The 23,777-nt window shown below is 35.8% G+C and overlaps 1 protein-coding gene across 11 annotated transcripts in view; it reads left to right on the top strand.

Annotated features, from left to right (window-relative positions):
- Positions 1-23,777, top strand: part of OSBPL9 (oxysterol binding protein like 9) — a 169,965-nt gene that overhangs the window by 134,958 nt on the left and 11,230 nt on the right. For 8 of the 11 annotated variants that reach the window (XM_030870113.2, XM_030870110.2, XM_060305612.1 and 5 more), the window contains 6 exons: positions 5,304-5,342; positions 8,859-8,949; positions 10,244-10,351; positions 13,373-13,532; positions 19,651-19,763; positions 19,893-20,011. In XM_030870113.2, the coding sequence (XP_030725973.2) occupies positions 5,304-5,342; positions 8,859-8,949; positions 10,244-10,351; positions 13,373-13,532; positions 19,651-19,763; positions 19,893-20,011 (630 nt within the window). The remainder of the gene's footprint in view (positions 1-5,303; positions 5,343-8,858; positions 8,950-10,243; positions 10,352-13,372; positions 13,533-19,650; positions 19,764-19,892; positions 20,012-23,777) is intronic. The other 3 variants (XM_030870112.2, XM_030870111.2, XM_060305623.1) reach the window with 1 other exon arrangement.

Genomic DNA, 23,777 nt, shown 5'->3' with positions numbered 1-23,777 from the left:
TCTTCCCGGACCGGGGCATGAACCCATGTCCCCTGCATCGGCAGGTGGACTCTCAACCACTGCACCACCAGGGAAGGCCTGTTTTCATTTTTTGACCATTATGAATAATGCTGCTATGAACACTTGCATATGATGTTTTTGTGCGGGGACGCATGTTTTCATTTCTCTTAAGTGTATACCTAGGAGTGGAGTTACTGGGTAACATGGTAACTCTATGTTTAACTTTTTGAAAAACTGCTAAACTACTTTTCAAAGCAGCTGCACATAACATTTCCACTCATAATGTGTAAGGGTTCTTTTTTTTTTAACATCTTTATTGGAGTATAATTGCTTTACAATGTTGTGTTAGTTTCTGCTGTATAACGAACTGAATCAGCTATACGTATACATATATCCCCACATCCCCTCCCTCTTGCGTCTCCCTCCCTCCCACCCTCCCTATCCCACCCCTCTAGGTGGTCACAAAGCACGAAGCTGATCTCCCTGTGCCATGCGGCTGCTTCCCACTAGCTACCTGTTTTACGTTTGGTAGTGTATATACGTCCATGCCACTCTCTCCCTTCATCCCAGCTTCCCCTTCCCCCTGCCCACGCCCTCAAGTCCATCCTCTACGTCTTGTGTAAGGGTTCTATTTGCCCCACATCCTCACCAGCATTCGTGATTGTCTTTCTGATTATAGCCATTCTAGTGGTTTCCATTTGCATTTCTTCTGGAGAAATGTCTATTCACATTCTTTGCCCTTATTTTATTTATTTATTTATTTTTAAGTCTTTATTGAATTTGTCACAACATTGCCTCTGCTTCATACCTTGGCCTCCTGGCCGCAGGGCATGTGGGATCTCAGCTCGCTGACCAGGGATCGCACCCACACCCCCACACTGGACTGCCAGGGAAGTGCCATGTCCATTTTTCTAGTTGGGGTTTTTAATCTTACTATTGAGTTGTAGGAGTGATTTTATATATTCTGGATACAAGCCGTATCAGATATATGACTTGCAGATTTTTCTTCAAGTCTGTGGGTTGTCTTTTTACTTTCTTGGTAGTGTCCTGAGAAGCATGCATATTTTAAATTTTGATGAAATCCAGTTTATCAGTCTTCTATTGCTTTTGCCTTTGGTGGCTTTCCTGAGAAATCGTTGCCTAATCCTAAACAACAAAGATTTATTCCTGTATTTTCTTTCAAGAGTTTTGTAGTTTTTGCTCTTACATTTAATTTAATGTATGGTCCACTTTGAGTTAATCTTTGTGGTGTGAGGTATAGATCCAGGTTCATTTTTTGGCATGTGGTTATCCAGTTGTCCCAGTCCCGTTTGTTGAATCTCATCAGACTTGAATTAGAAATTTTCTTTCATCACCATAGCATATTTATTTTTTATTTCATGTAATAAGTACATGTATAGGTCCATAATTAAGAGAGCTTTCATTAGACTACATTGCCTTATTAGAAAGATAGGAATATATTTCATGTATCTTACTGGTAGGCATGGTTTTAAAATACCGAAGTCTATAATTCTGGTCAAAAGTCTTCTCAAATTATGTTGTACTGATGTTTTTGTTACTATCATATTTCCAGATCTCAGTCATGCTTGTTTGTTCAAAGAAGAGAGAATAGCCATTGTGTTAAGGAATGAGGGACTTGTAACCAGATAAACATATGTTATAATCTAAGTGAGAAGTAGCATTAGACCCTTTCTTTATTTAATTAACATAATTCAAATTGAAATCAGTTGGATCTCTGGTTTAGTAGTACTTGAGATTTAGCTTTAGCTGACCCTGATAAAAGGCAACTTGCGGTTTACTTACAAAACAAAAACAATAAAAAGTTTTAAAAAGAAAGATGGAGGGGGGGGATGAGTGTAATACGCCTTTTAAAATAAGAGAACAAAATTCCTGAAGTTCATGATGGGAATGGATTGGTAGTAAGGCATTTAATAGTGTGGGTTTGTCTAGATTTGACTCTGCCTTAAAAGATAAACCACAGCAGTAACAAAAATAATAAACCCTGACTTAAAATACCCTGTAGATAGCATGTATTATTAATTGAGAATATTTTATGGGAAAAATTGTCAGATATTTAAGTTTATTTTTTCTTCCAGTTTTATTGAGACATAATAGACAGCACTGTGTAAGCTTAAAGTGTATAACGATTTGACTTACTACATCATGAAATGATTATCACAGTAGGTTTAGTGAACATCCATTATGTTCTATAAATACAAAATCAAAGAAATAGAAAAGAAATTTTTGTCCTGTGATGAGAACTCTTAGGATTTACTCTCTTAACCACTTTCATATATAACACACAGCAGTGTTCATTATATGTACCATGTTGTACATCGCATCCCTAGTACTTACTTATCTTAAAACTGGATATTTAAGTTTATTTTAAATTATACCAGAAGTAGAAGTGGTGGTTTTCTTAGATAATATAATGTACTGTATCAGTAATGTATTGCTGTATAACAAACCAACCTAAACTGTCTTAAAATAGCAGCAGTCATTTATTTTGCTCACAAATCGCAGTTTGGTTAGGCCTCATGACTTATTTCTGTTTCATGCAGTGCCACCTGTGGTGGCTTGATTGCAGGGGCAGGGGTGTATGTGTTGAGATGGGGGGGCCAAAGGATCCACTTTCAAGATGGCTCACTCACATGCCTGGGAAGTTGAGCTGGGGACCTAGGTGCTCCTCCGTATAGTTCTCTTTCCAGCTGCTTGGCCTTTCTCACAGTGTGGGAAGAAAACAAGGTAGAAATTTGTGGCATTTCCATGACCTGGTCTCAGAAGTCACACATAGTCACTTCTGCTATGTTTATTGGTTAGGGACAGTCACAGAGTTTCAAGGATAGGGGCCATGAACTCTACCTCTTGTTGGGACCATTTTTGGGAAATTTAATCTACCACATGTATTTCTTTCCACTTATTGCCACTTACATATATTTCTTTCTAAGAAATTCTTTGGAAAAGTCCATTTTAGAAATTAGAAATTTAGAAATTAATGGGGAAAACTAAAAGTAAATTAAAATATCATCTGAACAAGAAACTTTAAAATTTCTCTTTCTGTGTAGTTCTCAAGATTTTATTTTCAACTGTTGTCTATTAAAAATTACTGAAACTTTGGATATTGTAAATATATAGTTAATTCAGTTGTGTAAATCCCAACATGAAATATGGACTTATCAAAATGCTTTTATTCTCAAGGATATGCAAAGGATATACACTGTGTTGGCAGTTTGCAAGACCACCCCTAGGTTTGGTGATTTGCTTGGAAGGCACAGTTTGTAGTTGTACTCACAGCTATGATTTATCACAGCAACGTATCCAAAGTAAAACCAGCAAAGGAAAAAGGCACATGGGGCAAAATCCAGAGGAAACTAAGGCCCAAGCTTCCAAGAATCTTCTCCCAGTGGGATCATACAGGGTGTGCTTAATTCCTCCAGCAACAGATTGTGACAGCACTTGTGAAATGTCTACCAGGGAAGCTCATTAGAGACTCAACACCTAAGGTTTTTTATTGGGGTTTTTGTCGTGTAAGCACTGTTTACCTAGCACTTACCAAGCAAGAGTCCAGATTTCCAAAAGGAAAGCTGGTCTTCAGCATAAACCATTTTGTTTGCTTAAACAGATTAGGTGCAGTGAGCTGCCCTTATGATAGTGAGGTGGTGGGAACCCTCCTAAAATCCAAGTTCCCAGACACCAAGCCAACGGCCAACTTTGTAGGCAGGCTTTTCTGAGGATAGCTATTTCAGGCCTGCTATGTTAATTCTTAAAAAAAAAAAATTATCCCCAAATCTTTAAATTGCTCTTGGTTGTCCCTTCAATCTGTAGATTTCTGAGTAAACTCTGTAGTTAAAGAAAGAAAAAGTTATGTATAAATGATATACAACTTGGCTGTAAACCAAGACCAAATACTGGTTTCTATTAAAACTTGAAAGCTTCTTGATAGTATGGAGTTAAAACTTTAAACAGTTTTAAGTTAAATATATTGTCTGTGTAATACTAATAGATTATAGTTACAGGAACAGATATGTTTGGTAACTTTCCACCACCTTCTTCCTTAAGTACATCCTTGGAGAAGAGAGGCAAGGCAAAATATCAATAGCATATTAGTTAAGACCTTGAATTCTGGAGCTAGACTATATGTATTGGACTAGACACTGTAGACTAGACTAGACACTCTCTCTGTCTCAGTTTTCTCATCTGTCCAATGGGGATGATAATAGTACATGCTTTATAGAGTTGTCAGTGGAACAAGTGAATTAATAATATACAGGCAGACCTTGTTTTATTGCATTTTGCAGATGCTATCTTTTACAAATTGAAGGTTTGTGGCAACCTTGTGTCAAGCAAGTCTATTGGCGCCATTTTTGCAACATTATTTGCTCACTTTGTGGGTTTGTCACATTTTGGTAACTCTCGCAATATTTCAAACTTTTTCATTATTACTGTATTTGTTATGACAATCTGTGAGCAGTGATCTTTGATATTACTACTACAGCTCACTGAAGGCTCAGATCATGTTTAGCATTTTTTAGCAATGAAGTATTTTTAAATTACATACATTGTTTTTTAAGACAGTGCTGCTGCACACTTAATAGGCTACAGTATAATGTAAATATAACTTTTATATGCACTGGGAAACCAAAAAATTTGTGTGACTTGCTTTATTGCAATTTGCTTTATTGTGGTGGACTGGGACCAAGCTCGCTATATCTCCGAGGTATGCCTGTACGTAAAATACCTGCCAGGTAGTAAGCGTAGCCCCTGTATCATCGTTCTGTGGATATGGTGATTATGGTTACTGAAACAAAAATCAGACCATCTGTTTAGAAAAGTATTGATATACTTCTGGAGCCAGCAGCCAGAATATGGGAAATTATGTCTATCCTGAGTTTTTAAGGGTATATGATTGTCATACCTTTGCAGTATGGTAAGAGTTTGGGGGTTGTGGAGAGTTGGCATAATTTACTGTAAAGTTAAACCCAGAAATATTCAGGATCATTAATCCTAAAATAATATATCTGCTTTCAGTCATTGATACCAATGTGACTACACAGTTCAATAGGATATTTCTACAAAGAATTTAATTAAATGCCTATATAGAAAAACAGTTGCCATGCTCTTGGTTAGAATTATGTTTGGCTAGGAATGGACCAGTGAAATTACTATCTTAGTGGAAGCAGAGTAGTAGTTTTCTAACGTTGTTGCTTACCCAGTAAAATAAGTTTTCTTACTAGGGAAGAAAGTACACAAGGTGTTACTTAAATGAAAGAATGAAGTTAATATTTTTAACATTTCTCCTTAAGGACCAGTGTAATGCGGAGAAGCACGCAGATGGAATTATAGTAAGTTTAATCTGATCTTTGTTCCCCTTTACTTCTGCAGAGCATTATAACCAGTTATGTCAGGAGAAGCCTGAATTTCTACTCATTTTTCAACACAAATTCCTCTTTTTACCTACTCACTGTTCTTTGTTTGTTGACTCTTGCAATTTTCCTTGAGCTCTTAAAGTTGGCCATCTTTCAGCAATCATTTGGAGGGGGAATGTCGATCTTAAAATTTTGCTGAGTCTTGATTCTTATTGAATCACCTTGCATGTGTTAACTTAAAGGGTTAATCGTGGTATAAAAATGCAGCTTTTATGACTAAATAAGGCATAACTCACAATGCTACATTTCTTGTCCAACTTCTTTTTTTCTAATGAAAGCAGAAGGGGAGGGGTACAGTATTGAAACGTCTTAATTTAACTATACGGTTATAGGTTTCTATTAATTTCTTATCTTTATTTTTAGATTTTGTGTATTGTGTTAACTGTCATTGCTACTGTGGTGTATACGGCTTTTTTGTAGGAACAAGTTGCAACATGAATTCTTCCACTTATAGCCATTTTCTATTCTTTCCTCCCCTTGGATTTTACTCTTCCCTTATATTCAACTTACCCACCAAAAAGAAAAGAAAATTTTATTGGAAATAAAAGTTAGAATTTGAAGGTTTGCAGTTTAAGCTCCCCTGGTTTTATGGTAGATGTGTGACTTGTGTTCAGACTGTATTTCTGAAGAAGGAGGCAACCTCTTTTTTTGTCTGAGGCTTTACAAATGCCAGCTTATCTGAGATCTGGAAACTCATTTTGTAAATCTTGAAAACCATCTTATGATTATATTTGAAAGGATGAGCATGTTATGTTTATATTTGGTTTAAAATGAAAAATAAGTTAAATATTTCTTAAGAAAACAGAGTAAGAGAAACATTTTTAAAATTTGAATTAAGCACATTGGAATTTTTCTTTTTCTTCACAATGTGAGTTCATAGTTTGAGCCATGGTGATTTAATACAATTATGTGATATAATTACAATATAATATCTCTTCTGAGATATCAGTTAAGATTATAAGCCTCATGGAAAAAGACTGTATATGTTGTCTAGCATTTCATGGTTCCCAAAGGCCCTAAGGAAAATTAATGATGGCAGTTACTTTTACCTCTTTTCTCTCAAAGCAAATCAGTTACTTTTTATTATGTTAAACAATAGTTTTATAAAGCATACTAAAAATGTTTGATCATTTGTAGTTAAAAACATCTAGATAGTTTATACTGATAGAAAACCTAAACTTGTAGAAGACAAACATATTTGAATCATTTGATCCGTGACTATAGCATTTTTCCTTAAGAGTTTTTATTTTTAAAAAAAGGCACTGTTCATGGTTTAGCCCTTGGACCCAGACTGCTAAGACCTAGCCCTGCCACTTACTATCTGTGACCTTAGGCAAGCTTCTTAACCTTTGCGTCTTTGTTTCCTCATCTATAAAGAAAAGTGACTTCTATCTCAGAGGATTGTTGTGAGATAGTATGCACATAGTACTCAGTAAATGTTAGCTATACATACATATATGTATATATAATTGTATTTTATATTGTATTGCATGAATTTTATTAATTTTACAACAGATTAGGGTTTAGGATTGTCATTTGTTTGCACTTCTCAAGCTCTGCACATTCTTTTTTAAAGCAAGGCGTAGAATGTTATTTGACGTTTTTTAGCCTAAAGTTGGTTGACCACGGACAGTAGTTGTATTTTCTGTTAACAACAGCAACAAAAGAAAAGTCTAAAAGTGTTTTGTGGGATTGACAAACCTAATATTAGGCTTCTGAAAAACAGAAGATTGCATTCAAAAGATTGAATCCTGGTCCCTTTCTCCAAAGTTATTTTATTTCTTGGTCTCTTTAGTAATTTTTTCTTATATAATAGTTTGGGGATAAGGAGGTGGGATATTCTCATTCTTACGGCTCAAAGTATTAAAGGTGGGATTTTGCCTTTGTAAAGCACTTGGAGTCCTTTAGAGAAAAATCACTATGAAAAAATAAGGAATTTATTTTAAGAACAGCTCCAGGATTGTTGAGACACTTGTTTAGGTATTATGGCCCAGCCTGGTATCTGAAAATAGAATCCTAATGTAATAACCAGAAAGCCCTTAGAGACCATAGCATCCAGACATTTCTTCATTTTATACACTGGGAAAGTGAGGCCCACAGCAGATGAGACTTGGCAAGTCACTGGTAGAGCAAGGATTCTAGGAATTAAAATTCTAAGTCTCTGTTTCTGTGCTTTTCCTAATGCTCCAGAACCTTCCCCACTTCACTTTACTAGGCTTTTGATTATTAATGATTGTTTTCAGAGCTTCTTTGTGTCCTTTATTTTCTAGGACTAGAATATTTATGGTATGTAGACTGTTGTGACAAGAATCAGAATTCTTATGTTCAAATCAATTTAAGAGATCTGATTTAGTGATTTTTACATATTGATATTTATGCAGAGAGAGGATATAAGAAAAAATAACTTAGGTGTTAAATAAGAATGCTATAAAAACTTTCCTATTATCTCAGTTTCCACTGTTATGTGCTTTTAAATTTTTACAAATGCTTTTGGGGCTCATCAATAAAGTATTTCTTTTCTAATTCTGTTTCAGTATTTTCTGTTACAAGCTCTACCTAATACATGTTTGAAGTTTAGTTTTCCAGATCAAGGAAAGCTAAAAAACTTAAATTTTTCTTTCTTGGGTTTTATCTAGTATAGTCTTCTAAGTGGTGGTTTCAAACTTTACTTTGGCAAAGGCCTTGGTTTAAAATCTCCCCCTCCTCCAAATAAAAAAATATCAGTAAGCTTTGGAGTCTTGTTTTTAAAATGCCATCATGCTGGCAAAATAGTGTCTTGGCTTGGAGTCAGAAGAACCTAGACTTTTTTTTTCCTCTCTAAAATTGTAACTACATGTTTGAGTATTTTTTTCCCTTCTAAATCCTCAAAAAGAAAAGATGTCCAATTAGAAGATACATTTCTTTGCCTTTAGTGACTGTAAAACTAGGTGCCTATATGGTGCAATACACATTGATAGAAGGTGGCAGTAGTATGGGATGTAAAAATAAGATTGTAGTGGTACAGATACATTAGCTAGTCATAGGTATAATGCTTATTAATACCAAAGCAGGAGAGAGCATTTCTCCATCTTTGATATTTGTGGTGAATTAAAATTTGAGAAGCACTGAGTTGAATCGAGAGGTTATTGTTTCGGCTTCCTGAAACCATTCTACAACTCTTTCCAAGTATTTTCATTTAGTTTTACCTTTCTATATGTCAGAGATTCATTCATTTTCCCTCCTTACAATGCTTCTTTAAATAATCTTACAAGAAACTCTTAGACTTCCATATAGTAAATTTGTTTTATTTCCTCTTTGCAATTTGACCAACATGTCTGTACAGCTACCCTCAGGACTTTGCTGTCAGAAGTGTGGGGTTTTCATACATTTGGGAGGGTCAATGCTAGAAGGGTATTTAATTAAAAATAACTATACTGTGCTTCTTTATCTCAGAGTACTATTAATCCTGTAGATGCAATATATCAACCTAGTCCCTTGGAACCTGTGATCAACACAATGCCTTCCCAGACTGTCTTACCTCCAGGTATAGTATAATATTTGGAAAAATGTTTCACAGGTACACTGATGACAAAAAACTTAATTTTTTATGGCAGTTGTAGTAATCTTGAAGGTGTTTTTTTTTTGTCTTGTTTTTTAATAAGTAAAAGGAATTTCACAAAATACAGCCAAAAATGAACTGGAAAAATATGATAGTATTTTGGTATTGGGGCTTTTTGAGTACAGTTAAAGGGCTTTTGGTTTTCAAAGTGAGATGGAAGACAAACATGGTTACTTGGATTAGCTGCTAGGACAGAATCCTATGACCCAGGATTGATGGCTACCAAGGAAAACTTAATATACCTTGATCTACTTGAAAGTAATCCAGGAATGTTCTATTTTGTCATATTCTTTATAGCTCTGAATAATACAAATGGTTTCTTCATGGTGGACTTAAAGATAATGAGAAAGGGAGGAATGAAATTTGTGATGCCTACTGATTAGGTAGATGTGTATTTTTAGGGATAGAGTAATAAATTTTTTTTTTTAACTGTCAGAGGAGGGCTTAAGGCCAACACCCACTGGTTCCTTTTACCTTTTTGTTGCATCCAACATTTCAGTGTTTTCACTGATGACATAAGTCAGAAATTTTACTGGAAAAAAAGAAAATCTTTTTAAAAATACTTATTAAGTATGTGAGATCTTTTTATGAATTTTTACTCCTTAGGAGATTGAGCTTAATATCTCTCACGAGACTAAAGAGGAAGTACTGTGCCCCATTTTAGATTTTACAAGCGGTTTGATCCTCGGGGGGGAAACAGTTTATCATCCGAAGCATTTGCTAGTTTTACAGAGTAGTTGTACTGAGGTACTGGCCTATCTTGACTAGTCTCTTGATATCCTGCCTAGTGTCTTAGTACTAGGTAGCATATCATCATTGAGTTTAAAGGGGACTGGGGGTCAGAAAGGAGTAGTAGCATGGAACTTGACTTAATAGAATATAGTCTCAAAAACTACGCATCTTCAGGGTATTGCAGTTAAAGAGTTGTGTTTGCTACCAAATGTAAAATAGATAGCTAGTAGGAAGCAGCCGCATAGCACAGGGAGATCAGCTCAGTGCTTTGTGACCACCTAGAGGGGTGGGATAAGGAGGGTGGGAGAAAGACACAAGAGGGAAGAGATATGGGGATATGTGTATATGTATAGCTGATTCACTTTGTTGTAAAGCAGAAACTAACACACCATTGTAAAGCAATTATACTCCAATAAAGATGTTAAAGAAAAAGAAGAGTTGTGTTTGGCTTTTTCTCTAACTTATTTCACATGTTCAAATCTCCTAGAACCTGCTCAGTTGTGTAAGTCAGAGCAGCGTCCATCTTCTCTACCAGTTGGACCTGTATTAGCTACTACCTTGGGACATCATCAGACTCCAACACCAAATAGTACAGGTACAGATTTGTGTAATTCCTTTACTTCTCATAACTGCCCATTAACATTCAAGATTTGTGTGGAGATGGGAAAAAGATTGAAGAAAGGTTGTATATTTTGTATTGGAGATACCTTAGCTCTATCATTACAGTTCCATACATGGAGTGGTTAACTTTGTGATTGAACCAGAAGTTTATTAATAATTATAATTTAAATGAAATAAAATACTGCAGAGTTTTGTGTATTTGTTTACCTTAAGACTTACTTTGAAGCTCTGTATTAGCTTTTTAAAAAAATTTGCTTGAGTTAGATTTATATACTTTCTTACTGTAAAGGAATCAGATAATACAGAAGTATGAGAACAAAAGCTGTAAGCCTTCTTTACTCTTTGTCATTTATACATGTATGTACCTACATACCTATATTATAGTGTATTTTTATTGTTGTTTTTTTCCCTGACCTAAATTAGATCATGTGGTTCTGTGACTTTCCCTTTTCATTTAACTGAGAACATTTAGAGAGCTTTCTGTGTTCATACACTTAGGTACACAACATTCTTTCTACAGCTGCTCAAGTGGCTATTACTGTTTTTCTGCTGATGGACATTTATTTAGGTTGATTCCAAAATTTTCCTATTATAAGCAGTATTTCAGGGAATATCCTTGTACAGCACCTTTTGGCACATAAGAATTTTTTAAGGATAGATTTATTGGTCACATTTTTGCCAATTTTATAAGAAAAAAAGGATACTTGATTTTAGTTTGCATTTTCTTAATTTGTTTAGATTTATGGTCTTTATTTTTTCTCTAATTCACAGGGCTGCTATTAATGTTAGTATAGATTTATTTCTTGTTTTAAAACTAATTAGGTTGATGTTGGGTTATCAGTTGCACCAAATTCAAGGGAGCACTTGGTGCTTTTGTCCCTGTTATCCGGATGCCAAAACCAAAACCACTCTTGAGGACGTGGGAGATAAGCCCCTGCTGTTGCTCCACAGGTTCTTTCCTGGGTGAGACTTTACCTGTGTAATAATGAAAAGTTACCCTCTGATTTTTAGCTAGTTTGAAATTTGAGTTAGTAAAGATGCTGATGTTATTACTTTGGTTTTTAAGATTTAACAGCCTGAGCAGATGTCTCCTTAATTTTGAAAGAAAGCAAGCAACAACAGCTCTCTTATTTGAAGCTCTTGGGAAAATGCTGATAAGCAGTTTGAATAATGCAGTTGAAATGTTTGTCTACCTTTTTTATGTATTTCATTACACTGTGTCATTTTAAAAACAGTATCTGTGTTTTCTTTTGTTTTTTTATAAGGAGGAATTATGTCAGAATTCTGAAACAGACAAAATTTTCCATTTGGAAATATACAAAACCTAGTCAGTTACAGACTGAAAAAGTTAGCAGTATTCTTTATGTACATTAATTTTAGGATCATTAATTAGTTATAAATAATTTAGGATAAATTATTTCAGAAGACAGCATTTTAAAAATATAACATTTTAGAGTAGGTGTATTTAAAAAAATTTTTTTAATTAGTGTGTGGTTTGTGTCTTGTTTGATTTTTCAACCTAATTTCTTCATCTTTCTTTCCTTTATCTCTCTCACTAATACATAAAAGAAAGAAAGGAACAACTGAAAAAAGAAATGTTTTCTCTCATAAGGAAAACTCAGTTCTTTTGTTTGCAACTCCCATTCCAACTCATTTTCTTCTTGGATACATTTTCAGTTTTGTGTGGTTGCCTGGACTATTTGCTTGTTACTTGATCATTTGTAATTCCTGGTCTTTTTCTTTCTTTCTTTCTCTCTCTCTCATTTTTTTCCCCCATTATTTCAATAAGAGAAATTTATTTATTTCCCATCTTATTGCTGCTATGGGGCGGGGCAGCGGTGGGGTAAGAATTTAAAGTTATTTGCTAAGATGAACTATCTTTGGAATTCCCACAATAAGCTTTGCCTATTTAGGCAGCAAACTTTCAGTGTTATGTTTTAAAAATATCTTTGTGAACATGGCAACTAAATGTGGCAGGTGGATGTGCTCTTTCAACTATTGAACCATAGATAGACACTGGAATGGGACACTAAAAATCCATGGATAGCTTTGGATTCATTTTTACTGCTGCTATTCTCATTTCCTTCTAGAATTGAGGCCTTGACTTTTATATTGCCAGCAGTGACTTAATTAATTTTAATCTACACCAGGCATCTGTAGCAGTTTGGCATAAATTGCCTGAGAGCCCTTAGATATCTGCTCAATAAATACTTGTTAAATTACTTTCAGTACTTCACTGCTCTGTTTGATACTTTTACTGTTACTTTTTATTACTAGACTATGAACCAGATGATTATAGATTCTTTCTCTGGATCTCCATTAGTTTCTATTTCCTTAATTAGACTGTTTAGGAATAGGAAGATGTTCTCCTGGTTCTTTCCTTTTTCCACGTGCTTCCCATGGTAGCCCTCTCTTTTTCTCTGCCCCTGGGCTCTGGGCAACCTGACTTAAACTTAGGTAGAAAAGAGGTGAGGAGTTTGAATGGTAAGTGTTCCCAGCTTTTGCGTTTGCACATGATTGCCAAAACATATTGACTAATATGAATGTGATATCCTGAACAAAACTTTAACATTCATGTGGTTTTTGATATTCTTTCCACTTTGTATTCTTGTTGGTTCACTGCTGCATTTTTAAGGTATCTGGATCTATAGGATAAAATAAGAGCTCTGGCTTCCCGTTGTTACTGGTATCTACTATGGGACTTCTAATACCTTAACTCACACAGTGTGATTATAATCAAAAGAACTCCCTTCCTAATTACAGATGGGGACATAGTATTTTTTCATTTATTTAAAAGGCTATGTCCCATTCTATAATGTGATTTGCCTTTTTCTTTGTCTAGTTTAAATGTTGATTTCTTTACAGATAGTCTAGGGACTTCTACCAACTTAACTATTTTTTGATTTTAGAAAGGTCTGCTTTGACCCCATCTCCCTAATTTCTTCCCTTCTATTACCAACACTGTCCCCTAATTAAAAACGTTTTAACTTCCTAGGCAGTGGGCACTCACCACCTAGTAGCAGTCTAACTTCTCCAAGCCATGTCAACTTGTCTCCAAACACAGTCCCAGAGTTCTCTTATTCTAGCAGTGAAGATGAATTCTATGATGCGGATGAATTCCATCAGAGTGGCTCATCCCCAAAGCACTTAATAGAGTAAGTAGATGAACTACATATGTATTGAAATGACTCCTGATTTTTAAAAATGTAATTTGATTTTGAGACTGGTGTTAATGACAGACTCCTTTATAAATTATTATTTGGAAAAAGTGAAAAAGACAGCTTATTTTTAATTGGCTTATTGAGCAAAGCTAGTTCTGTGAGAATAGTGATTTTACTCCTGATTTAATTCAAATGGTATAATTTTGCATCAGTTGTGGTAACATGCCAGTATTGTTCATTAACTCTGGGCCTTATTTCTATAGAAGCAACATTAGGAGAGGGTCAAATGAAAGTGAGTAAGCTAGGAGGTATTACTCACATAAGAGGAGGTTACCATTACTTGTTCTGTATAGAGTAGAGATATTTGGGTGCCTATAAGCCAGGCACTATATTAGGTGGATGAATGATACAGAGGTGAATAAAGAGCCAGTCCCTGCCCTCAGGGAACTTACAGTCTATTGGGGGAAAAACAAACTTTTAAAATCCAGTGGGAAATATGCTATGTAAGAATAAGCGCAGGACTTCCCTGGTGGCGCAGTGGTTGAGAGTCCACCTGCCAATGCAGGGGACACGAGTTCGTGCCCTGGTCCGGGAGGATCCCGCAAGCCGCGGAGCGGCTGGGCCCATGAGCCATGGCCGCTGACCCTGCGCGTCCGGAGCCTGTGCTCCACAATGGGAGAGGCCACAACAGTGAGAGGCCCGCGTACCAGAAAAAAAAAAAAGAATAAGCACAGAAAAAATGGGAACATTTTGAAGTCCTGAGAAGTCAAGAAAGGATTCACAGAGGAGGGAGGGGATGTGATCCATGGTGAGATGTGGATGAGTAGGGAGAGGAGGGACATGGGGGTGAGAAGAGGAAGGAGAAATGGAAAGTGTTGTTCTCATGGAGATGGAACCCTAACAAGAAAGGCCTGGAGGCAACGGGAGCTTGGTTTCTTTGAGGAGCTGTAAGCTGGTGAGCATGGCTGAGTGTGGCTGCAGCATAAGTTGTGGGGAATGGTTAAGAAGATACAGAAGAGATTGACAAGGGCCAGGTCGTGAAAGAGTCCTCTTAGCCTTTTATGAATTTTGAATATTTTCTCACAAGTGATGGCAGCTGCTGGTCAGGTCTGCATTTTAGAAAAATAGATGTGCCTGAACTGTGTAGAATCGAATGCAGTGGGGATGCATTACATGTAGGAAGACCAGGCAAAACTGGGTAGAAACTTGAGAAATGTTGATAACCTGAGCTAAGGTCATAGCATAGGAATGGAAGGAAGCACATGGACTCCAGAGATACTAAGTAGGCAGATTTTGGCAGATATTGATGATAGGTTTTCTCTCATTAGGAAATATTTGACCTGTTTTGCACTGTTAAATCAAAGCTAGGTATGTTCCATTGCACAGAAAAGGCCTTTACATGTAAAGTCACTTACATGATAGCCAATAAGCAAAGTACTTTTTAGCCCTACTGGTACATAGGTTAGCGGTGGTTAGACTTTGGATTCTGGAATCTTAGAAAAGAATAGGTTCTAAATCTGTTTTGCTTTTAAGGTGTGTGATCTTGGTCAAGTTATTTAACCTATGACATCCTCAGTTTCCTTGTTTGTAAAATGAGGATAATAGTTTCAACTTCAAGCGGTCATTGTGAACATTTAAATGAGAATAATGTCAAGTGCTTACTATGATGTCTGGCATGTATAATAAGTGTGCAGTAAGTGATAGCTGTTATAGAAAGCAAATTAACATTTATTTGCTTCAATGTTCTTATATTTGTTGTAGATGTAGTTGGCTTACTTTTTGCTGGGTATTTTTTCCAAGTCTCCTGCCATCTCAGGAGTTGGTGCTAGTGTTACAGCTTGGGGTTTGCTTTGAAATACAGTACAAATTTGGAAATGATTATATGTGAATTTGCAAGCTAAGTACTATCAACCAAACTTAGACCTTGAACCTTGGTTTCTTTTAGTAAGAAATATTTTGTGGCACTCCATTTCTCTCGCGCTCTTTTTCTTTTTTTAGAGATAACAATTTTTTTTTTAATTGGGGTATATTTGCTTTACAATGCTATGTTAGTTTCTGCTGTGCAACAAAGTGAATCAGCTACATGTATACACATATCCCCTCCCTCTTGGACCTCCCTCCCTCCACCACCCCCATCCCACCCATCTAGGTCACCACAGAGCACTGAGCTGATCTCACTGCGCTATACAGCAGGTTCCCACTAGCTATCTGTTTTACACATGGTAGTGTATATATGTCAGTCCCAGTCTCCCAGTTCATCCCACCCTCCCTTCCCCCACATGTCCACATGTCCATGCTCTATGTCTGCATCTCTATTCCTGCCCTGCCAATAGGTTCATGTATACCATTTTTCTAGATTCCACATATATGCATTAATATATGATATTTGTTTTTCAATTTCTGACTTACTTTTCTCTGTATGACAGTCTCTAGATCCATCTACGTCTCTACAAATGATCCAATTTTATTCCTTTTTATGTCTGAGTAATATTCCATTGTATATATGTACCACATCTTCTTTATCCATTCATCTGTCAATGGACATTTAGGTTGCTTCCATGTCCTGGCTATTGTAAATAGTGCTGCAATGAACATTGGGGTGCATGTGTCTTTTTGAATTATGGTTTTCTCAGGGTATATGCCCAGTAGTGGGATTGCTGGGAGAACAGTATGGAGGTTCCTTAAAAAACTAAAAATAGAACTACCATATGACCCAGCACTCCAGTTCTGTTAAGTGTGCACATGAACTGAGAAATACAGTATCATATATAATTGCACTGTAACTATTCAGAATCTCAAAATTTATAAGGAAAATGATGATATTAATTCAGGAAGTTTTGTTACATAGTAGATCAAATTCAGATTTTGAATGTTGGAAAAGTAAAATATATGTGATTAGGTAAATACATACTGTTAGGACATGAGACTTTACTTAAGGAAGAGAGATTTGAGCCCACAATTTAAGAAGGCTAGTTTAGCAGAAAGAGTTTGGTTTAGCATGTTGGTTTCTTAATGTTTGTATGTAGGGAAATAAACTATTACAAGACCCTTATTAGCAGTTTGCCAATAGAAATTTCACTTTAATTTTTAAAATATTTTTTATGATAGTGGAGTTAAAAGAAAATAAGCATTTGGAAGAAAATTCCAAAGTAAAGGTTATTATTTATTTTTGAAGTGTTAAATCATTGTTTTCTTTAAACAGAATTAAGGACAGTCTCGATCATTAGCTATTAATCGAAACAAAGTACAGTTGAATATCAAAATGGATCATCTGTCTTCTAGAAGCCTGTAACTATATTCAGTAAAAGCTTGATAATAATGTGGTTAGCCTCATTACATCACAGATAGTCAATCTCTGGCCCCAGTTTCAGGGGTTCTCCTGAAATTTTTCTGAAATAGATAAATTTTAAATGCTTACCTGTTGTACCTGTAATAGGCATATCTACAAAGTTACCTGCAGGCTCATAGGCTTTTCTTTTTTCTCCTGTAAGCTTCCTTCTCTATACTCTCCCAGTACCCATCCCTTAACAAATACACAGTTTATGAACCTCCTATTTGAAGGGATCCAGAGTTAAATTCTTTGTCCAGCTCACCCACTCAGGCCTCCTTTTCTCCTTCAATTTCATTCTTTCCTTTTATGCCCTAATCTAGATTCCCAAACTAGTAGGGACTACAGATGTTTTATTTGGCCAGCACAGTGTTTGTTGATTTTTTTGTTTTAAAATTTTTATTTTAATTGGAGTATAGTTGATTAACAATGTTGTGATAGTTTCAGGTGTACAGCAAAGTGATTCAGATATACATTTTCCCATTAAATGGAACTTTAAATCCCTTCAAATTGAGTACGCTAGTGCCAGGTCTCTATTGTTTTATAATCTGGCCCTATTCACATATTTATGCTCTCTGCCTGGCCTCTGTAGGCATTGAGCTTGTGTGCCACCTGCTGGTCATCAGCTGCTACCACTAGTTTTCTAGCTCTCAAGTCAAGTTTCTATCTGACAGAAGAGAATTTGAAAACTTAAGTCCTTTCACCGTTCAGTTTCTAAAGACCTGTAGTAATGGTAACTTCTGTGTGAGCTATGTTATTGGGTTTTGCACATTTATAAACTAGATGAAGGTGCATGTGGGAAAGAACTTGTGCTCTGGAGCCAGACATATACTTGAAATGGCTCCACTACTTACCAGTTGTGTGACCTCTGTCCAGTCATTGAACCTCTGAGACTCTGTGTATGATGAGAATAATCATGTCTCCCTTTTAGGGTTAGATTGTTATGGAGATGAACATACACAGTGTTCGGCACATACAAGGTACTCAATAAGTTTTGGATTCTGTTGTTATAATTAAGTTCAGAGCTGTACCTTTTTCGGTTTAGTTTATTTATGATCTTATGATTTAATTCTGTGCAAGTTAGCCCATTGCAGATAAACCTTTCCTGTATGCATGTCATTTTTGTCAGTGTTGCTCTTGTTTTGTAACTATAGTCTTTAAATCCTTTGTCCTGAACGAGGTAAATTATGAAATGGCTAAATGAGAATTTATCCCATTTTTTTCCATTTTGAGCTTTATTGAGCGTTTCACTTGGCCCAGACATAGTTTCTAACCTGAGTAAGGAGGAAAAGCACAGCATAAATTCATCTCTGACGTTTGGAATCTAAAATAAGATACATGTTTTAAAGAATCTGAGGTTTTTTAGATCAGTTGATTTAAAAGATTGATTCTATTTTGATGATGTATCAAAGAGCCACAAAACTTTTTGAAGATAATTTTTATGCAGCTCTTTTATTTAATGATAATTGGATTTCTCTTATCTAGTTCTTTTACTCATATTTTCCATTGGCTTTCAAAACTGGTGAGGTAGACATTAGTTATAGTACCTTGTGATGTACACTACTGAATTATCAAAGTAGCAATATTCAGTTACCTAAGGATTTTTGAAAAATAGATCAAAAGAAGGCAAGTAACCAGGACAAACTATGTTTAAATTAGAATACATATCTTCTAATATTCTAATGTTCTAACATAGGCAGAGCACAGAGGATTTTTAGGATAATGAAACTATTCTCTGCAATACTACAGTGGGGGATACTTATATTACATTTGTCAAAATCCATTGAATGCACAAGACCAAGAGTGAACCCTACTGTAAACTATGGACTTTGAGTGATAATGGCATGTCATGTAGGTTCATCAGCTGTTACACACGTACTACTGTCGTGCAGGATGTTGATAGTGGGGAGGTTGTGCATATGGGAATTCTGTACTTTCTACTCAGTTTTGCTCTGAACCTAAAACTACTCTTAAAAAAATCAAGCTTATTATTAAATAAGAAATCAAAAGAAGGTAAGTAATCAGGGCAAACTGTGTTTAAATTAGAATATATAATGTGTTTTGCACCTATAAATTTGCAATAAAAGACTTTTATTTGTGTACCATTTTATAAATAATATATGCAGTATGAGAAATTTGGTTTCTGTTTTTACCCTTAATAAGTAAACTTTGATCATTCTTTTGTTAATGTACAAATACTAGTCCTAGGTAAGTTATAATCATAGCTGTAATAATAAAATAGAGGAATCTTCCTTTAGACCCGTTAATCAGCTCATAATACCACTTACCATAAATTTACTTGTAAAAAGTAATATGCTTTTTTATTTTTTAATTTCAAATATAATTTTCTAATGACTGGGAAGAGTGTTATTACCAGTGTGGGCTTTTATCAAAGGATCTCAAAAATATAGACATCTTTCTGAGGCTAATTAATAGACTTACCAGTTTTGAGGTTCTGGAAATGGTTGCCAAGAATTATGACATACCTACATTTATGCAAAGTAACAAAATTGGAAAATGAACTCTAGTTTTACATGCAGAGGCAAAATCTTACCAATTTTTCATGGCCTTTCAACATGGCTTGGTTGAGCATACGCCATGCAGAAAACATGAGCCTGATGGGGAGAGAGTCGGAAAGCATGTATGTATGTAACCAGCTAACTTTAAGGGTCTAGTTAGTTTCTGTCAGCTATCTCCATATATTGGTTTTAAATAGATTGGTATCTTACTATGATTTTAAATTGCTTTTTTAAAGAGCTTAAGAAGGTGATTAATTTTTTTTAGTTCCTCTGGATCTGCCTCAGTCTTGACACACAGCAGCTCAGGAAATAGTCTAAAGCGCCCAGATACCACGGAATCACTTAATTCTTCCATGTCCAATGGAACAAGTGATGCTGGTAAGCAGCCTTGGAGAGTTTACCTTTTTTTTCTTAAAAATATTTGTTTGAAAAAAAATGTATAATACTTGGTAACAGCACAGATTGGCCCAGTTTAACACCAGTCTAAGAAGATCTGTTTTATTTTAGACCTTTTCGATTCACATGATGATAGAGATGATGAAGGGGAGGCAGGGTCGGTGGAAGAGCACAAGAGTGTTATCATGCATCTATTGTCACAGGTTAGGCTTGGAATGGATCTCACTAAGGTAAGAATCAAATTTGGTATTTACTGTTAGTCTTAATGTGTATATGTAGATTCTCAGTGATCGTATGGTGAGTGTGTCTGCAAATGTAGTATAATGACATAACTTCTGTTTATACTTTTGTCTTGTTACGAATTAATATATATGTACCTGAGTTAACTGAAAATTTTTATAAATGGATGAAATAAGGCTAGGATAATTTCATAGAGATAGTACATATGGATTATATAGATTATGATTTGGATTTTATTGGGGGCAAGCATGGAATAGTATTGGCTTGGTTAGTAGTCTGAACAAAACCTAAAGCAGTGTAGTGTGCATGGAATCAAAATGAGCAGAGTTCTGATCTCGGGGTTAGAGGACCTGTGCTTAATATCCTACTTCAGCTGTTACCGAACTGTGTGACCTTGAGCAAGTCCCTTTCTCTATGATCTTTGGGTTTCTCATATACAAAATGGACATACAGTGACCTACTTTACAGGATTGTTGTAAGGAATGGAACAGGTAGTGAGTGGAATACTGTATGACACATGCTGAGCCGTATAATTATTGTGGTTCTGGATTTGAATTTGAATTTAAACTGGCACTCTAAACAGAATACCTGATTGATGTAGGAGACTGGTGTATAGGTGCCTGCGTATATCCCCGCCACTGTGCCAAAAGCCTCATCCTCTAACCTAATTCTCACCACAGCACTGCAAAGTTAGGTGTTACTGTTAACACCATTTTATAGATGAGGAAAACTAAAGCTCATAGAGGTTAAGTAACTTGGCTAAGTCTTATTTAAGCGACAGAACTGAGATTCTAATCTGGTCGTAGATTTCAAAATCTGTAAACTAATCCATAATACTTTCTAGTAAGTGTCTATAATAAAAATTTTTACCCCAAATCTAAATGAAAATGGAAAATTTTTGCAACAAACATACTTGCTGGGAAAGTTCTAGGTAAGAGAATATTTGCAGGAGATTGCCCTAAGAATTTTTTCAGTGATCATTAGATTGATTGCATAATTGCTGGAGCAGAATTGTAACTTCACATTTGAAAGATACAGCTTAATTTTAGATGTTGACATTTATAATATATTTCTTTTCTACACCTTCTACCTTGGTTGATTATGGTCTTCAGTAACAAAAGACCCACCTAACAGTATCTTGAGCAATGCTAGGTTTATTATCTCATGTAATGAGAAGTCCAGAGTAGAGTATTTCCAGGATTGACTAATTCGTAGTGGGTCAACAATGTGAGAAAGGACCTAGGTTCCTTCAGTCTCTCTGCTCTGCCATCCTTAGCATGCTGACATTCACACTCAGACCTGTCTTCCTCATCATTGCAAAATGACTGCTGCACTTCCAGTCATCACATCCTTATGCAAATATGTCAAGAGGCAGAAAAATAATTTCTTTTCATGAATTTTGTTGTTGTAATAGGGAGAACATATAACAACAGTGGCCTATCAAACTGCCAGTTGAATCTCATTGGCCAGAACTAGGCAGGTGTGCACGCCTAAACCAGTCACTGGTAAAGGAGGTTAAATGATTGGTTTAGGTTAATCCACATTTACCCCTTGAGATCTGGGAGGGCCCTGTGACTCTTATGGCAACCTATAGCCTGAACCTGAACTGAATGAAAGTTCTGTTAATAGAGGTGTACATAGGCAACCAAAAGTGTGTGCCACAATCAAGTGTGTAATTTTTGCCTCACATAATTTCCTCTGCCAGATAGTCCAGGTTTGGGTTTGGAGCCACTAAAAGTTTAATTTTTGCCAAATTAGCTATTTTAGAAATCTTTATTGGCATAAATGGCTATGATTGCCAGCAGATTCTGAAATCTTGATTCCCTTGTGCATTCCAAAGTATTATTACAATAATGCCTTAAATTTGTATCTCATTTTCCTATTTATAAAAATACTTTCTTCAAATATTTTCTATAAAGAGTTATTTTCCAAATACATTGTAGTGTTTGGAAATACTATAAAGTCACATCCCGCTTACCTCATTTGGTCTTCAAAACAATCCTAAGATTTAAGCAAGGCATATAATTATCTTCCTTTTACAGAAACTTGCAGAGGTTGAATTAATTTTCCAGGGCTTCCTCACACCTAAGAAGTGACAAAATAAGTACTTGAATCCAGGTTTAAGACAACCTAACCCAGCTCACTTTTATCAGTGTTCCAGCAGCTTGACATAATGGCATGCATCAGTATAGTGCTAAAAACACTGAAGAAGATGTGTTGAATGAGAGTTCTTAAGAAAACTTTTAAGTAGGGAGGGAAAAAAAATTTTTTTTGGATTACACATCAAATCAAATTTATGGTTTTTAGCCATTTCTTCTTTTTCAAATTGCCTGTTCAGTTCTTTTGTTCATTATTCTACTGCAATAGTAATCTTCTTCTTGTTGATTTGCAAGAGCTGTTTATACATTAAGACACTTAGTCCTGTCTTGTTCTTCAGCAGTCTTACTTAGTGATTTAGAATCTCTGTGTTCTCCAAGAGTGGTAGGAAATTGTACCAAACTTACTTGCCAATCTAAGCATATGTATATTATGAACATACATGTTCTGTGGAACATTTAAACTCTGGAGCCTGATAATAAACATTCTAAATGTTAGAACCACAGTTTTTCTTTTCAAGCTTGTGTTCTATCATTCCTCTTTATATACGCAGCAATATTGGTCCACTGGTCAGTCCCTGTCACACTCATTTTCTGCCCCCGACCCCCCAGTCTCCATGTCTTGTTCTTCTGTTTTTCCCTCTGTCTCTTATAGCCTACTCTCTAAGGCTTTTCTTTAGCACCCCACCTCAATAAATTGTTTCCAAACTTTGCCCTCATTCTGGTTCCCCAAACAGAACATGATCTTTGCCTCTCCTCAATTTCCATGGTACCTTGAGCATCTCTTGTATGATATTTATCACATTCTACCTAAAATTTAAATGCTGGTATTATTCTCTCATACTTAACCTTTGCTCCCTCCATAGCATTTACCACACGATCTTGAATATAGCACATATACAGTAATTACTGCATTTAAAGGAATTTTTACTTACTATGATGCACTACTTCCATAATGAATGATGTCTAATCTGATACACATTTCAAAAACTATTCCTTCATTCCTTTTTTAATTGGTTAATCCTAATCTATCTTATCCTTTTTCCTTATTTTCCAATTTCTTCTTTACTTTCTCCTCTGCCACATTCCCAGCCCCTCAGCATTTTTCTTCATGGGCTCAGCCCCATGATGAAGGAGTTTGTTGAATCCCATCTTTATTCTCTTCTTCATTTTGTTTATTCCTTCAGTTACTTAAATTTTTCTTACTTTGGGGATAGTAACTGAAGATGCAAGTAGAAATAAGTATGGCCCTTGCATTCTAGGAGCTCATTGTTCATTTGCAGACACAGACCCATAAGCAGATAAGTTCCCTAGTGCACCTACGATGATAGAGGGGAAGTGAGCAGGCCCTGCACCGCCCCCATAACCAGACAGACCCGATTTTGAATTCCACTGAAAAACAGAGTGGTGAGAAAATTTTTCGCCCTTTTGAGCTTCATTTTGCTCCGCTGTAAAATAAGGATGATAATTTCTTCTTAATGGGATTTTTGTACAGTTTAATAAGATAATGTGTATGTGATACTCCAGAAGGTTCATATAGGTATCAAAGGGTTGCTACTGAGTAGTTGTTGTTATTGTTACACTGATTCAGGGAGCTAAAGGGAGGTTGCAAAGAGGAAGTGACATTTGAACATTCAAAATCTCTGTTTTTCATCTGTTG

The sequence above is a fragment of the Globicephala melas genome, chromosome 1 (assembly GCF_963455315.2).
Source record: "Globicephala melas chromosome 1, mGloMel1.2, whole genome shotgun sequence".
In the NCBI taxonomy this organism is placed as follows: Eukaryota; Metazoa; Chordata; class Mammalia; order Artiodactyla; family Delphinidae; genus Globicephala; species Globicephala melas.
Note: the sequence above shows the minus strand (reverse complement) of the source record. Positions and strands in the feature narration are given on the sequence as shown.